Here is an 18,239-nt window from a genome sequence, read left to right as displayed (position 1 = left end):
TGAAGTCAAAAGTTGATTCAGAGTGAAGGAGGGTCGAATAATTTGTTGAAGTTTTAGACTTAAATAAAATAGTTAGTTTGGGCCGGTTCGGGTCGGATTCCATAAGGACTCGAATTTCCCTTTTATTATATTAGGTCTTTCACTTCTACAGTAATCCTATTGTGAATTTTGAAAATACAATATTGTTTAGACGATATCATGGAGAACTAAAGTTCATAAGGTTGATCTGTTGTAATCGGTTTCCGCCGATACTTTGAGGTTTCTTAATTTTCAATCAAATTTCTTTTCTCTTTCAGTATTTTGTTCTATGTATCGTATGCTTTATTCAAGTTCTATAGATATATGTTCCATAATCGTGTTTGCTTAATTTGCGTGTGATTAACCCGTTTGCTTAATTCAGAAATTATGAACACATATCATATATTAGTATCAATGCGCTTGTTATTGTTACTGAAATTGAAAAGGGATTAGAATCCGCTTAGGGCAGGAAAAATGTATTAACCAATGATAAGTTAGGAAATCAAAACAGTAGATCAGCTTATTTTATAATCACTTTTTATAATCACTTTTCATAATCACTTTTTATAATCACTAATTTTAAATCGAATCGAAACCCTCCTATTTTGTTTTCTTATTTGGTTAATTTGTCAAGAGTCCTTGCGATACGATACTCGAGTGTCGCTTCCATAGAATACCGTTCTTAGTTACTCATTTTTGACCCGTGTACGACCGTGGATCATAGAGTGTCCCCCAGATATAGTTGTGGTTTCACTGAATTAGGTTATTAATCTCTTGCATTTTACAGCTTTCCCTATTGTGTTTTGTATTGTAGTTATTCTGGTTTAATTTATTGGATCAGTTGTTCCAACATCGTGTCCAATATATGTCCCCTAAGGAACATAATTTTCAATCCTCTTGATTTCTATCATGATTTTTTACTCTAGTTTTTAAGGTAATATTTTTAGAATTCTTTTATTGATCTTCATGCTTCTCCAATCTTTTAAGTTATATCTCATGCTCTTGGAATTTTTCGAACAATGTTGCAGAAGTCATTTTGGATAGACTCTTATTTTCTGTTATCGTTGTCACTTTTGGTTGTCATGTCTTTGTTAATGACCTGAGTACTTTGAGATTTAAATTATCATTAGTAAAAGTCTTACCGAGTGCCATTAAGTTGTTAGTCATGTGTGCAAATCTTTTTTGCAAGTCAAGAATTGATTCTATGGGCTGCATCCTGAATGTTTTGTATTCTTGAGATAATGTGTTATTTTTTATCTTTTCACTTTCACGGTTCCTTCATGAGTGACTTCTAACGTATTCCATAGCTCTTTTGTTATTTTACAATGAGAGATACAAAAGAATCGTCCACAGCAAGGGTCGATTGAATCATGTTGTTAGCTTTTTTTTCAGATAAAAAATTCTTTCTATCATCACCATTCCAAGAACTTTTTATCTTGGATGTCTCAACATCATTAACAACACTCATGTAAATGAATGGACCATCTTCGACATCACTCCAAATATATGCTTGCATGCGAATTTTCCAAAAATCATAATGTTCACCAACAAAGCATGGAGGTTTGTTGCTACTACCACCATCTCTGAAAATCGGATTACCATAAGACATTTTTACCCGAATCTAGGAGCAAGTTACCTTAATCTGCTCTGATGTCAATTGTAATTATAGAGTGTACAATCTAAGAGGGTGGTGAATTAGATTTTAAGACTTTTTAGAGATTTTATGGAATTTTATGGTTTCTTGTATTTTTTTCCAAAGTTAACGAACGGATGAATGAATAAGAAATAGAAAATTAAAGTGCAATAAAGTAAAAAAGGAACATAGAATTATATTAGTTCTCCTTTTCAATCAAGGGTACATCTAGCCCCTCACACCCTGTGAGATATTTCCACTATTATTATATCTTTGTACAAACCTCACACCAAGACTTCTTCTACAATCTTCTAACAACAACAAAGAAGCAAACCACTTTCTTGATTTCCAAAAACACCAACAACTATGATTGACTTTAAATCTCCCTAATTCAAAGAACTTTTTCAACAAATAGAAAAACTATTTTTCCTATTTGCAACAATCTTTAATAAGTACAACCATTTCTTATAGATGAAGGATCACCACACATTTGGTGAAAAATTACAAATAAACATATAATTTGTAATAAGCAGACTTTGCAGCAACTTTGATAATTTGATAACTTCGCTTCTTTTCTATTGATAATTTCAATCTTCTAACTCAATGAACAAATAAATAGAATATTTAAATATTTAAATGCTCAAAAAATTTCACATATGACTTGAAAATTAAACAGAAAAAGTTTTTCTGTCAAACTATTTACTAACACTTAAAACAGACAAAATTGTTCATGAAGAAAGTTATTATGAATTGAAAAATTCTTCTATTTATAATGAACCGTGTACCTCTTGAATTTTTAGAAATAATGGTTGGAAAATGTTTATTGATTATTTGCAATGTTATGAAAAGATCCTATGATCATTAGAGATGAAAAGGTGATGCATTGGCTCAAAAAAATTCAATTTGATACAGAGGTTAATTGATTGATTTATATGGGTTAATCGATTAACAGTTCCATAACGATCAAAAATTATGTGAAAATGTACTTAGTTAATCAATTAATCTGAAATGGTTAATCAATTATCATATTTCAAAAATGGAATGGTTAGTTGATTGACATTGCATGTTAATCGATTATCCTCATTTGAAAAACAAAATTTCACTTGTATAGAGAGATGGTTAATTGATTAATATATATTGGTTAATTGATGAACTTGAAGGTTAACTTATTAACACATATGGGTTAATCGATTAACATGTCTTGTACTTAGAAAAATTTCTAAGTTAAAAATGTTATTTTGAAAATAATGCATATAATGAGTTAGAAGCGTTTTCTTTGAGCATTTAAGGTCTACAGCCATTGAATTGAACATTGTGTCTTTGTCTATGATCCAATATCATTAAAATTTAAATCTTGCCATAAATTTGATACTTGATTCAATATTTTTCTCCTTTGATCTTTCTTCTTAAGATAATTTCTTGTCTTCATCAAAATCAAGTTAAAAAGAAGGATGAATATATCTTCTTAAAAAAAATGGAGGTAGTAACTTTTATAATGGATGAGTTATATTTGTTGGAGAGAGTTACTTAAAAGATGCAGTCCAGGTGCAGTTGTAGTAATTTTCATACATAGAAATAATGATTTAACGAGCAAGGTATGAACATGTATGTCACAGTAATGATAAAAGCACATTTTCTTAACCATCAAGAATTTCCAACAAATATAGACTATTTTGATGTCTACATGTTATAAATATGGGACCAAACAAAAGGAAATGACCAACTCATTCCCAAAATATGTCTAGATAACAATCAATAAGATTACATATTAGTCTAAGTAATAAAATAAAAATACAAAGACATGTTTAATGACACAAAGGTTGAAACAGTTAAAATGTTGAAACAAACCTAACAACCAAAGAGTTTAACCAAATTCCTTAAAATGCTAAAACCCAGTTAAAATGTTGAAACAAACCTAACAACCAAAACTTTCATATTAATATAACGTACTAAAACTTGTTGGAATCAATAATTTGTGGGGCCACACCATACTTTACCAAAAGTACAAATGGATCATACTATATACTGTATATGATTGATACTTATCCCATAAACCGAAAAAGGGAGAGACGAAAATGGAGTTAAGGGAGCTTGGAAGAACAGGACTGAAACTAAGCTTAGTGGGCTTCGGGGCCTCACCTCTCGGCAACGTCTTCGGTTCAGTTTCCGAACAACAAGCTAATGCCTCTGTTCGTCTCGCCTTTCAATCCGGCATCAACTTCTTCGACACTTCTCCGTAAGCAAAATTCTCTTTTCCTTTTTTTTTCTTTCTTTTTATTTTCTTCTTCCATTTTAACAATTTTTCAAAAATTGAAGCTACTACGGATCAACACTGTCGGAAAAAGTGCTGGGTAAAGCATTGAAAGCCCTAAATGTTCCGAGAAGTGAATACATTGTAGCAACCAAGTGTGGACGCTACGAAGATGGGTTTGATTTTAGTGCAGAGAGAGTCACGAGAAGTATAGATGAGAGCTTGGAAAGGTTGCAGCTTGATTATGTTGATATTCTTCAATGCCATGACATTGAATTTGGATCGTTGGATCAGGTATGCTGTTTTACAGTTGTAGCATAATAGAACATAAGGCCGAAAATTGATCCATGTAACCGACCCAATTTAGTGGGATAAGGCTTGTTTGTTGTTGCTGTTGTGGCATAGTCAAATTTGGTGACTGTTTCAAGGAGTGCTAACTGTTTGGTTTTTTGTTCAGATTGTTAATGAGACAATTCCTGCACTTCAGAAACTGAAGGAAGCAGGGAAGACTCGTTTCATTGGGATTACGGGACTTCCGTTGGGGATATTTACTTATGTTCTCGATAGGGTTCCGCCTGGAACATTGGATGTTATACTTTCCTATTGCCATCACTCTATCAATGATTCGACCTTGGAGGATATAGTGCCCTATCTGAAGTCCAAAGGGGTCGGTATCATCAGTGCTTCCCCGTTGGCGATGGGTCTTCTCACTGAGGCTGGCCCTCCTGAATGGCATCCCGCTTCACCAGAACTTAAGGTCCTATCTTATTCTTTACCAGTCTTGAGTTTGATTGTGAACACCGAATCATGCTTTTGTGGTGTGTGTGTGAATAAGAACTTTGCACCAATATCATCTTTTGCAAACAAAAAGATTGTAATTTGTTATTAAATTTCTTGTGCTCTGGTATTTTCTTATACAAAAGGATAATGTTACTTGATGTATAAGACAGACAACAATAAAAGAAAATTGAAACAGAATTCACATATAGTCAGAAAAGAAGACTCAAATTAATTAGCCAGCCTAGTGATTTTTCCTCCATATGACAATGAACGAATGTTCATGGCCTTCTATATTTTAGGAAGATAAGCAAATTGCCTACTAGTACTGATGATGTTCCTGGACATTTTGAATGTCTCATGAATCTCTATTTTATGTTTATGGTCTGGCATATCACATATTTCTTCAAAAACTATAATGGTTCTATGTATTTTATTTGGGATTTGCAGTCTGTTTGTAAAGCTGCTGCTACTTCTTGCAAAGAAAAAGGAAAAAACATTTCAAAGTTAGCAGTGCAGTACAGCTTGCTAAATAAAGAAATCACATCAGTGCTTGTTGGCATGAGATCTGTTGAACAGGTTCTGTTTTATCTTCATAAACTGTCATATTCTGTTTCATGTTCATAAATTGTCATATTTAATTGCATATATCTATGTTATGAAAGTCTGTTATTTGGTGCATAATGCATTAAGATTTGCTCCAAAGCTTGTGTCCTTGTATAACTTGGTTTATCAGATAAGATCGTTACCTCTCTCTTTGATATTTACAATAAAGCATATATGGGCACTGTCCTCTGTAAAACATGTACATATTTTTTCTTCTATCTTTTTCATACTCACTAATCACGAGTTTAAAAAATGCATGCTAGCGCAACATTTGTTGATCAGGTGGTAATGTAGGTTAACGGATAGCATTTTATTTATTTGATTAAAGTAATTACCGACTAGATTTCTAGGCTTTAATTGATTGTAATGTTGTGAAGTGTATCTGTAAGAAGCACCCATTTTTATTGAATTATATGTCTGTGTTCATGTTATATCACATTAACTTTTATGTATCAATGGATTTTATAAAAAGTATTGTTATAGTTGATGTTGCTGAGCCATGTTGATTGAGGTATGTTGCTGAGCAATGTTGATTGAGGTGTTATAAATATTTTGTATTATTCATACTCCAGAAAATCTGACAAACGTTTACAGAGGTCGATTATGAACCTATACTGTGTTCCAGCTTTTTCTTTCATAGTTTCGACTTTCATGAAAAAAATATTCTTCATTGATGAAAAGTCCGTTTTAGATCTGATGATAAGGATGAGCTGTTCTAAATTTGATAAAATATAGGTGGAGGAAAATGTTGCTGCTGCAAAAGAACTAGCAGCTTCTGGAATCGATGAAGAGGCTCTGTCAGAAGTTGGAGCCATTCTAAAGCCTGTCAAAAATCAGTCGTGGCCTAGTGGAATCCAGTAGAGTTGACTCCCTTCTTTCTGATACTGCCTATCAAGACGTCACACAGTTGTCTCATTCCAAATGGTCTGTATTTCTGTTCAATAAGAGGAGTTAGATGCACTATCCAAATTATTTTGGCCTGTCGTCTATAGAGTGCACGCGATGATGTTATTGTGCATATCTCCTCCAGCTACGGAGTAAGGTTAACTAGTATATATGGTAAATAAAGAACATCTCGAAACTCTGATGTTTTGAATAAAACTAGTCATTGGTTGGTTCCATCTGTCTGTATAATTTAGAAGCTCCACTGCTGTTGTAACTTGGCAAAAAAAATTATAGTTTCCCCCAATCATGCTTTTTTTGGAGTTTTAATCTTTTCTGTCTTTCGAACCTGTATTTTTATTTTAAGAAAAAGTTGATTATATTATGATAATTGTGTTATTTAAATAAATGGGATTTGAGATATGTATGTGACACTATAGTTATTATCTCGGATCTCTTAATTTTTTGAACAAATGGAATTTGAGATATTTATGAGTACTCTGCAAAAACAGAGAGACTATTTGATATCTCATTTTAATGTTTCAAACATCATTTCTCGTTTCAATAATATTGCATTGTTATTAATTTGTATGTAATTGTTATTTTCTATATATTATTAATGTGGTATTTCTGACTGACAACTAGATCAAAACTCAAAGTTTTGAAATTCGAGGGCCTAAATTCGTATAGCACACTTAATCTAAAATAGTAAGTTTTTATGAAAATATATGTATTTAAAAAAAATTTAGACATATATTTAAAAATATATGAAACCAGTAAGTTTTTTATGTATTTAAAATTTGAAATATTTAACTATTGAATTAATTTTTTTTATGTGGCGTTTTTAAAATGTCTTTGGGTTAATCGTAGCAAGACCCTTCTTTAAAACTTTAGCAATTAGGCTCTGTTTTGAAAGGAAAAAAAAGAAGTAACAATAAGATATAATTTGGTTTGTAGTGGCGGAGTAACTGATTATAGTGGATGAACATTTTATTTTATTTTTAAAACTAATTATTGAATTAATTTATAAACTGAAATAACAAAAAATTAATTGTTGAGTTAAATTTTTAGTTTTTAAGGTTATCCAAAAAATAAGCTTAAAAAGAAAATTAAAAGTTGGTAAAAATAAAATAAACTTGAGAGAAAATTAATACTACCAAACAATTTTTTGTTAAAATATGAGTTCTATAAGTCAAAAAGTAGCCTGCCAAACAGAACATAGTATATTTCAGCCTGCAAATCAGATCAGATTTTTTTTTGGCCAAATCAGATCAAAACCTAAATCTTTTGAAATGTCAAGGACTTACAAATCCAAAAACGGAAGCACTGAAGCTTTCACCGTTGCACTTAAAATCTAAAAGACATTTGTTGCAACCAAACACTTGCACAATTGGCATAAGTGAACGCAGTGTATCAAAAAATGTGATTACTGAGAACCCAGAAAAAGTTGTTTTATTACTTTGTGCTGTAATCGAATGTACATGTGTCAATAAATAAACAGCCGTCAAATGACTGATATATATCTGAATTAGAACCAAGTAATAATATAACAAATGATGTATAACAGCAATGGAGACTGTTTTACGTAGCCACCTGCTGTAATGGAGGCCAGGCAATATCATCATCATCTGTGTGGCCCAGAAAAAGAAAATCAACACAGTTCTTCCACCAACCATGATTATATGGATTTCTGAACCGCCCATCAGGACCGCGCAGATAATCATAACGTAAGGAATTTGCTAGTTCGTTTGTGGTCACATTCCGTGCTATCTGCAGCATTATTTGCAAACATGAAATTACATAACAATCTTCAAGGTGTTTGAGTAATGGAAAGAAATGGTGAGTGAATGAGATGGTTGTGCACGACGTATATATTTAAAATCCTTCAGATTTGGTAAGCATGACAGTAAATTGTTTCCTCTTCTTTTCCTAAAGATGACAATTGGTGAAAGGTGTGTTACATTTATCAATAATTCTTTTTGGCAATTTCTCTAATAATATTGTTGACAATAACCTCAGTGATTACTGATAAAAAATTTGGCCGGTATGGTTTACGCAATTACCATGGAAGCCTGTGTTACTGTCAAAGTTGTAGCTGCAACGACGACAACGGCGTCCATCACCAAAAATGCAACAAGACCTGGATTTCTTACTAACACCTGATGAATCCATGTTTCTCCTGCTGGTAATGCTGGTATTGATGTCCAAATTCCTGTCATGGAAAACAAGGCTGTTATCTAGTTCAGGTGAAACAAAATATTAGTCAGCTTCAATATGTAGAACATTGTAAAAAGAGCTTTGTGAGGCATACTATGGACTGCAATGCCGGCACTGACGGAAGACGTTATAGTTCCCAAGCAGATTAAAATAAAGAAATCCCTTTTGTTCCTCTGCAAGATTAAAATAAAGAATATCAATTACGATATTAAGGCTCATATGAAACTAGGAAAAGAAGAATAGATGCTATTGCTTTTACTAGAAATGCCGAACCCAAACACATTATATTTTTTCCAAATGAAATATATCTATTGAGAGAGAATGAAAAATCCTCACTTCATTTATCATATATCAATCTTTAGAAGACCAGGAATAAAAGAAGTCCATCATAAGAATGAATTTTTCTTCTAGTAGGTAAAAAGATTAAAATAACACACCACTTACCTTCCCAACACAATTAGATATCCACGGACAATGGTGGTCGAACTGTTCCACGCAACGCTTACAAGTAGGGCAATGCTTAGATCGGACAGGTCTTATTATCTGATGATACAATTCAAGAAAACCTGATAAGTGATCACTTCTTTTGAGAGTTTAATAAAATAACACATAAAAGAAAGTAAGGTATCAACATTATTAGACTTTTCAAATACTCAAAAGAATGCACATGAAGTAAACCTTGCAGGTAGGGCAAAGTTGAGACCAGTTTCCCATCCAAACAGAGGAACTGTTCAGCTCAATATTCAACAAGGGATCCTGCATAATACAACAAAGTAACATTCACTGTACAATTTTAAAATACAAGAAAACATGTCTATATTAAAGTATTAATTGAAGTATAAAGTGACATTTATAGGAATAAACAAACAATAAAAGTATGCGACAGAATGTGCCACACATCCATTTCGGCAGAAATAAATTCAAGCGATTTTTTATCTAGGGGGCATCTAATTCATTTACCTAAAAGTCAATACTCAGGAAAGAGGACCTATGTAATATAACAGTTCTCCCCTGATAAAATTTGGCCTAAGTGAAAGTCTTGTCTAGACAAGACCCATCACTTACAAGCAACATGTTTTAAACAAAAACCATGAAGGGGCTACATACCTCTGAATCGCTTAGAGTACCCGAGTCTCCGGGCCGTTTTATATAACCTGGATCTCGTCTGCATATGATTTACGGTAACATCAAAATTTTACGGTGATGGTAAGTTTAGACATAAAATCAAGAAAAAAAATTCTGATATACAAGAATACATTTACGGGTTTAATAGCATTAATTGTGTATAGCAGGTGTATAATATATTGTGTGCATATGAACAGCAAATGAAGTTATTAGTCATGAAGCAAATGAAGATGCTCCACCTTGCAAAGAAAATGGAACATGAAAAAAAATCATGCTAGATGTTCCAATATCATTTTTACATTCATGTGATATAGCAAGGAAAAGGAATTGAAAACAATACTGAAATGGAGAAATTGATTGTATTAGAAATCAAAGAAAAATAAAGGATGAGCTCTCTACAAGCATACGAGAGCCACGTTCTTCAATAGAATTCTCTTCCCCTGCTTTCCCTCTAGGGTTGTAACAGAGTTTTTGAGTGTGCAAGGTTATTCCCATCTCATTCCCTATAACAACCCAGATGTAACTAACTGCCAGCGAGGCAGCTTCCCCATTCTCTTAAAACCCACCAAAACACACTCTCCAAATATATGGCCTCGTCCCTCGTAAAACCCACCAAAACACCCCCCCCCCCTTTTTTTCCAGTCCTTTCCTGCCCCGCTATGGGCCTAGTAAGCATCCTAAGTCCAATTTATGGGTTCCTTAAAAACTTAATGAAGCATTCACACAATAACAGGCATGCATCAGCAGAAGGTAGAGCATCCAAAGCATAATGTCAAATATAAGAAGTCAATATATTTATATTACCATATCACACACAGAAGCAAATATAAGAAGTCAATATATTTATATTACCATAGCACACACAGAAGCAGAAAGAATGCATGACACAGGAAATTACCTACTACACCTATAAAACATAACCAAGGAACCAACAGATGAAGAGAGAGCTACCCATGACCAAAATCCAACAACAGCTGTAATCTTTTTAAGGTTAGGAGCTGGCATTAAAGGAAAAGATTTAGTAAAGGTAAGTAATGTGCATATAATTACTCCAAGTAATGCGAGTGCATTGTATAAAAGATATTGCAAATTGGAATACAGTTTTGAAAATACCTGCAACAACTGAATTGATGAAGAGGATTGAAAGAGAGACTATAATACACAATAAAATGGGAGCATAACCAATATCTGTCACCATCCCACAATAAAGTTTCCCTCTCCAGTGGCTACTATGAGCCCGTTGTTGATTAGACTGCAAAAATATAAATGAACACTGGCTACAATCAGTTACAGAGACAATAAGAGTATAACTGCATAAACAAATGCAATAAGGCATTGTTCCCATGCAATATCCAAAAGCAAAGTATGATGGCTCTAGTTAACAAAATCATTATTCTCATTTTAATTTAGCAAGTTCTGCCAGATAAAAGTTTCCACTCTTTTTCTTCACCTCACCACATTGGAGGAGTAAAGAAACTCAAAGTAACACCAGTTATTAATCCAACTGTCTGTTAGTCAACAGTAAAGGATACATAAAACAGTAATAACTGTTGAAATACAAGAGATTTCACAGGGGTAGAGGAACCAGTTCCCAGGTACCACTGCTTTTAAGAGCACACATTTCATCAATCATTGTTTGCCTCCACTCAGGGTGAGATAATGCATCGCCTGGAGTTTTAGGAATAGAAACAGAAGACAAAGAAGACAAACAAGTATTCTGCAAAGGGGAAAGACGATGATAACATAATTCAATATAATGTAGAGAAGGATTTTGTGTTTGACGTATACCTTTTCGAAGGGCAATCGAAAGATCGGACTCAGATTGCAGGATCGGATCCAGTGATGGCGGAGGCGTCGGAGGAGAGTCCGCAATGACCTCAGAGACAGGTATGACCTCAGGGACAGGAACGACAAACGTTGGGTGATGACGCTGATATGTTTGAAGTGGTCGAGAAGTGGGGGGAGGGGGGTCAAGAGCCATAGACTAATGGTAGACGGGACACTAATAACTGTCGGAAAAGGTGTGGGAGTACTTTCTTGAAGGGGTTCCGGAGTTACGTGACTGAACTCGAAATATGGAACAGACTCGAAGAAGGTAACATCAGCGGATATGGGGTATCATTGTAGAGTATATGAATAACAACGATAACCTTTTTGGAATCGATGATAACCAAGAAAGACACACTTTAGTGAACGAGTTTATAGTTTATCAAGACCAGGAGAGAGATTGTGTACAAAACATGTGGACCCGAAGACTCTGAAGACTCGGGGAGGAATTGGGTGAAGTGGGGAATTGGGAAAAAGGATTGAATGAGGGATTTTATTGTTAAGGACAGATGAGGGCATACGGTTTATAAGGTAACATGTCGTTAGCACAACATCCCCCCAAAATCGAAGTGGAACATTACCATAGAGAAGTAGGGTCCGAGTGGTTTCTACGAGATGCCGATTTTTGCATACGCCTTCTCCAAATCAATAAAAACTTAAGTGGAAGTCTTGTTAATGAATTCAATACCCTTTTTTTCTCCATGATTTTTCAAAAAATCTCTCTAGAAACATTACTTCTATTCTATGATCTATAATTCACCACCCGTACTGCTAAATTATGTTGCTTATAAGGATACCTTCAATAATTTAACAGACATCATTTTCACTTATTGAATAACTGAAGACTTAAATAGCTCTTTGAATAACTGAAGAGTGAAATAGCTCTTTGATAGAAATCGATACCAAAATACAAATTAATAGTAATAATTGACTTTTATTTATGCAAAATACGTTAATAACATACACATAATCACAAATACTATAGAGAATACATAATACACACATAAACTAATCCAAGAAATTTGAGAGCCCTGGTCTCTCCCCCAAGAATTAGAGAGCTTTGGTCTCTCCCACCCAAAACCACTCAATAACTATACTGTTTCTCCTGTCTTTTCCCTATTTATTCCTATATAATATAACTACCATAATAACTTCTCATAACTATCTATAACTGCCCTTAGAAGAAGTCTAACAATACTCCCCCAGTATTCATGTTAATTCCAATTTTTAATGCTTTTAGTCTTCAAATAAATGCATGTGCTTAATATGTCCTTAGCATGCTCCATTGATGGTTGCAACCGGTTCTCAAGTGGCTTCAAAATCTGAAAATTTTCTATTTCCATCACCTTTCTTTTTGATTTCTAAAATCAAATGGAAGCATTGTCTTGTTATGCCCTTCGTGATACACTTCCTCTACGTTCTCGTTCAGATTTGTGAATAGAAAAGTTTTGTATACCGTTTCAGCCAAAGCTTGTAATTGTTGTGTTTTCAAGCGCTTGTAATTGTTGTGTTTTCAAGCGCTCTTTGCATTCCTTCATATTATGTTCCAGATTTGTCGCATAGCAAGCAACCCTTCAAAACCACACTCTAAAGCCTCAATGTATGATTTTGTTCACCTTAGTAATACCAACATTTTCCTATGATCTTACTGCTCTGGTATCAGTGATAGAAACCAGTACCAAAATACAAATCAATAGTAATAATTGACTTTTATTTATGGCAGAACATACACATAATCACAAACACTATAGAGAATACATAATACATGTTGAGAGTCTCACATTGGGCAATATATGATCTGAACATGTCTTTATAAGTGGGAAAAATCCTCACCCTACAAGCTGATTTTATAGGGATCAGTTAGACTCAACCACATTTCTTAACATGGTATCAGAGCCTTGTTTAAGATCTAGTGGGTCACCCTACTATCAGATTTCCGCTATCGGGTCACCCACCATTTATTTCCACGCTCCAAATGTTCAGTCCTGTGCGTGAGGGGAGGTGTTAAGAGTCTCACATCAAACATTATATGGCTTGAACATGTCTTTATAAATGGAGGAAATCCTCACCCTACAAGCCGGTTTTTTAGGGATAAGTTAGGCTCAACCACATTTCTTAACAATACACACATAAACTAATCCAATAAATTCGAGAGTCATGGTCTCTCCCTCCAAGAATTATAGATCTTAGTCTCTCCCTCCATGAATTAGAGAGCTTGGTCTCTCCCACCTAAAACCATTCAATAACTATACCACAATTTGTTTCTCCTAACTTTTCCCTATTTATTTCTAAATAACATAACTGTTAATAGTCCCACAACGGATAATATATGGTTTGAACATGTGTTTACAAGTGGGGCCAATCCTCACCTTACAAGTTGGTTTTGTAGGATTGAGTTAGACTCAACCACAATTCTTAACATGGTATCAGAGCCTTCGGTTAAAAGATTCTGTGGACCACCTACAATGAGGTTTCCGCTATCGGACCACCCACCATTTATTCTCACGCTCCAGATATCCAATTTTGCGCGTGAGGGTGTGTGTTAAGAATCCCGCATCAGATAATATATGACCTGGACATGTGTGTATAAGTGGGGACAACCCTCACCTTACAACCCGGTTTTGTAGGATTGAGTTAGACTCAATCTTATTTCTTCACAATAACTACCATAATAACTTCTCGTAACAGTCTATAACTGCCCTTAGAAGAAGTCTAACACTCCTTTTGCCATCTAGCACAGCAATTAGTCCAGTATACAGGGGCGTCGTGCATTAGATACTTAAACATCTAATACTCATTATAGTTAGCAGAAAGATGTTCCAATAATACTCAATTGGAAAGTAATTCAATATTGAACAAATCCATATATAGTCAAAGCTTGATATTGAAGTTATAACAATTAACCCATTCTTTGTATATTTAACTAACCAAAATTCTCAATGAAAAATTCATGTAAATAAGCTTTCATGATTTCTTTGTCATTTATATATGCCATTGATTTATTTTCATGTTCAGGAAAATGCATGAGAGGTGCAGTGAATAGAAAAATCAAATCAAGACACATTCTAGGCTGCGTCACTTATTAAACGAAACTTTTGAGCCCGTTCGTTCATGGCACAGTATCAAAGCCTCTCCGATCAACGCAACCTAGAGTTTAATCCATGTTTCCCCACTCTTCTAAACTAAAAAAGTTAAAATTCAGTAAAAGGTTGGTAGGCTTGGACATTGTCCATGCTCCAAGCCTAAAGGACTATTGTGCACAGACATCTTAGACATAAAAACCATTAATATGCCCCAACAATGTGACAATGGTTATTGATTACTATAAGTTACGTCAAGAATGTTCCTGAAAATTTACACAACCAATGGTCTTATCAATACAATGGTACGTACAAGGAAAGGGGCGACATGTCGATGACCTTTATCATATGCAAGCTGTACAGGAGTGAATCCTGCATTGTCCTTCACCATCAATTCTTCCTTTGTTCCAGCATGCACAAGCACAGCGCACGCCTCTGAATGTCCTCTTAATGCTGCCCAATGCAATGGGGTACAACCTAAACCAGTTTTATTGAATAATCATCTCATCAAAATCTAAAGTAACCAGCAGAACTATAAATTAATAGCACAAACGAATTGCCTTTGCAACAAACAAAAAAACACAAATGACCCCTTTCAAAAGTATTAATTAAAATATTTCAATCTGATGTACTAATTAATAAGAACATTCAAACTTTTATGGATTTATCATCAAATGTATATAATATATGATCTCAAATTAGTGCCCCAAACCATACAAACTCCTCAGACTGTACATGGGTCAGAAACATCCTAAAATTTCAAAAGTTGTTCAAATAGCAAATACAAGACAATAAAAATGTGTGTGTGATATTTAACTTAATAATAATAATAATAATAATAATAATAATAATAATAATAATAATAATAATTCAAACTACTATTAGAGAGGTGTTCATAAAACAATGCTAAAACATTTTCACTTGAATAGTTTTTCTTTTTGATAAAAGCTGTATTAGAATTAGATAGATGTGTTGGGATAAGGAATCCTCAGACCAGAAAAAGAAAACTAAAACAAGTACAGAAAGTCATAAATCAAAGTCCAGTAAATTAATCAGTCTAAAAGAGTTGCCCAATCTCATATAGCATATTTTATTCTTGCAACGCCTGTCTAGTACTCAATACCAAAATTATCAATTCAATATAAGTGATCTTCATTCTAGCATATGATAGAATGATCTCAAATATGTATATTCCAGGCTGGTCTTGACCAAATATTGAAAGCTAGACATAGAAAAGAAAAGGCTAATATGATAGAGCACATAATTGAGAACTTAAACAATATACCATCTTTATCTTGTCTTCCTTGACTCGCATCTCTAAATAGAAGCAATCTTATTGTATCAGCATATCCCTTATACGCAGCCCTGGTCGTAAGAACTTAAGAAACTAAGTAAAAGAAAATAAACTTCTTCAACAAATGTAGTTTGCTGAATGCAGAACCAATTATTAGGGGGGAGGGAATATCTAGAGTGAACTTCAACAAGTAGACACGAGGCATTTAGAAACCTGAAGTACTTAAAACTCTTTGAAAAGTGTTAAATGGGGCCCCATTCACTGGTTAACACTCCATTAAATTAATTGTTTTTGAAAAAAGAGAGCTATACATTCTGTATTCTGTAAGCATTATGTACATCGTGTACTTTAGAGAGATTTTAAGTAATTTAATGGGTGCATTAAAAGAACATATGGGGAAATATAACTTTGACAATCAGTTGCTTTGAAAAAAGGGTTTCATCACCAATACATAACAATCAAGAGCTTTATGGCATACCAATGTAGAGGACTCCTTCCATCATTATCGGGCACATCAAAATCAGCATGGTATTTTACAACAATGTGATTTAAGAAAGCTGTCTGTCCATACTGTGCAGCAACATGAACTGCCTGCATGAACAAGTTAACTTAGGTAAATAGAATAATACTCGCAAATGTATTTCAAGTTTATTGAGTCTGTTGAAGATTCACAATGTATTTGACTGCAATCAAACAGAAGATCTAAAACCTATTTGTTTTCATTGTTAAAAATATTTGAAAACAAAATATAAAGCAAAAATAAGATGGCCTTTTTGTAATTAAAAACGAGGAAAAAAAATCTCAAACCAAATAAGATATAAGTGTTTCTCCCCAACTCTATCTATGTGTGTGTGTCATTAATTAGACTAGTATGCCAATCAAGAATATATATTGATTAAACAAAAAATTCTTATCTAGCTTCCTTTCCAAAATAGCTAGAACAACTTAAATGCTTATACATATTTCGAAAAATTATTATAATTTTGATTAATAAGTCAGGTGAAGCTGTAATATTCAGATACATGTGTATCAAATAGAGTGTAAAATGTGGTATACAGTTGCTACTCAGGTACATGAATTCGGATGTTGGTTGTTGACTTCAGTTTACAGCTAGGAGTATCAGCTGACAAATGGTCACTACTCACTACTTCAAATTTGTGTTTGGGTTTAAATGCACAAATTTTAAATAGAAACCCCCAACCCCTTCCAGATTGGGAACATCTCTAATTACACAGAACAAGTAAACCCTCCTGAAAATGTTATCGAATCACTAAAACCATAAAAACTATAATTAGGCACGTACACACAATTAAGAATGTACTACAAAAGGGGGAAAAATACCCGGTATCCATTTATATCAGAAGCTTCAACCCGAGCACCATTCTCCAAGAGCACATCAGCAGCTGCAATTGAACCACGAACTGCCGCCCAGTGTAAAGCTGTTTGTTGCATATTGTCTTTAGCATTGACATCACCACCATGCTTCAAAACAATCCACCCAAGTACAGTTAAATAAAAGATCATTCAGCACAATTTCATGTTATATAAACAATCTAACTTCAGCACACAGAAGCCCCGTATTCCATAATAAATAAACAAATCATGAAAAAAAAACTAAACTTCGTGCAATAAAAGAAAAAATCAACTAGAATTTAATGAGAAAGTAAAAATACCCAATTTTGCTATGATGAATAGAAAAAAGAGGTGGAAGGAGGTAGCTACCTGAATGAGATAGTGAACAATGTCGTGAAAGTTATTGAGAGAAGCCCATTGAAGAGCATAATATCCATTAACATCAGGAACAGAAACGGAGGCACCGTCTTGTTCAACGAACGTTCTCAATTTCTGAAAGTCGCCGTGAGAAGAGGCAGTGAAGACGTCGAGTATGAGAGGTAGCTGGTGGTCTTGGGGCTTGGACTCCGTCGATACGACTTCGATCTCCGACGAAGCCATCGGAAAGGGACTCAGGAGGAAGATGCTAGTGCATTCGATAATTGAATGAAAAGGGAAATTGATGTGACGTTAGGGTTTGAAAAGGGGAATAATAAATAATGGAAAAGAAGGTGATGTAGGGTAAAGGGGGTAGTTTGTTTCAGAAGCTTGTGTTGTGTTGCACTGATACAACCTCCCCCATTTCCACTCACTCCATCTTTTCTCAATTCTATTTTCTCCTCTTCCTCTAATCAATTTTTTTGTTTTCTTCTTAGCTTCCTTTTTTTTTCAATTTGTATTATGATAATATTTGAATGAGAAAAATACAAGTGTAACTCTTAATACTAAATTTAATCTTAGATCAAGAAGTGAACTTATATTAGATGTTAGATGGTTGTGATAATTCTGATAATATAATTCATATAATCCATTTTTTTTTTAAATATTCGGCGTCAATTGGCGACAATGTACGATACATAAAAGGAAACGTCAATCTAACTGACGATAGTGTACAAATATATGGGAGGGAATATTTTTTCTCCTCTGTATTTGGACAATGTCATCCATTTGATTAGTGTATTCTCTTATGTGTTGTAT

General features: G+C 33.9%; 2 protein-coding genes across 2 annotated transcripts; one reads left to right on the top strand and one right to left on the bottom strand.

Annotated features, from left to right (window-relative positions):
* Positions 1-3,623: 3,623 nt before the first annotated feature.
* On the top strand, positions 3,624-6,590 carry LOC127108282 (L-galactose dehydrogenase). The gene is made up of 5 exons (XM_051045731.1): positions 3,624-3,887; positions 3,968-4,196; positions 4,360-4,659; positions 5,130-5,258; positions 6,021-6,590. The coding sequence occupies exons 1-5, from the start codon at positions 3,727-3,729 to the stop codon at positions 6,144-6,146; spliced, it is 945 nt and encodes a 314-aa protein (XP_050901688.1). The 5' UTR covers positions 3,624-3,726; the 3' UTR covers positions 6,147-6,590.
* Positions 6,591-7,593: 1,003 nt separating this feature from the next.
* Positions 7,594-17,949, bottom strand: LOC127101070 (probable protein S-acyltransferase 23). Its single transcript, XM_051038398.1, has 13 exons — positions 17,433-17,949; positions 17,052-17,192; positions 16,189-16,301; positions 15,702-15,781; positions 14,730-14,893; positions 10,623-10,761; positions 10,408-10,507; positions 9,492-9,549; positions 9,063-9,140; positions 8,829-8,927; positions 8,479-8,557; positions 8,231-8,379; positions 7,594-7,937 (listed from the first exon to the last, which is right to left on the bottom strand). The coding sequence occupies exons 1-13, from the start codon at positions 17,661-17,663 to the stop codon at positions 7,749-7,751; spliced, it is 1,620 nt and encodes a 539-aa protein (XP_050894355.1). The 5' UTR covers positions 17,664-17,949; the 3' UTR covers positions 7,594-7,748.
* Positions 17,950-18,239: the final 290 nt, after the last annotated feature.

This window comes from Lathyrus oleraceus, chromosome 7 (assembly GCF_024323335.1).
Source record: "Lathyrus oleraceus cultivar Zhongwan6 chromosome 7, CAAS_Psat_ZW6_1.0, whole genome shotgun sequence".
Classification (NCBI taxonomy): domain Eukaryota; kingdom Viridiplantae; phylum Streptophyta; class Magnoliopsida; order Fabales; family Fabaceae; genus Lathyrus; species Lathyrus oleraceus.
Note: the sequence above shows the minus strand (reverse complement) of the source record. Positions and strands in the feature narration are given on the sequence as shown.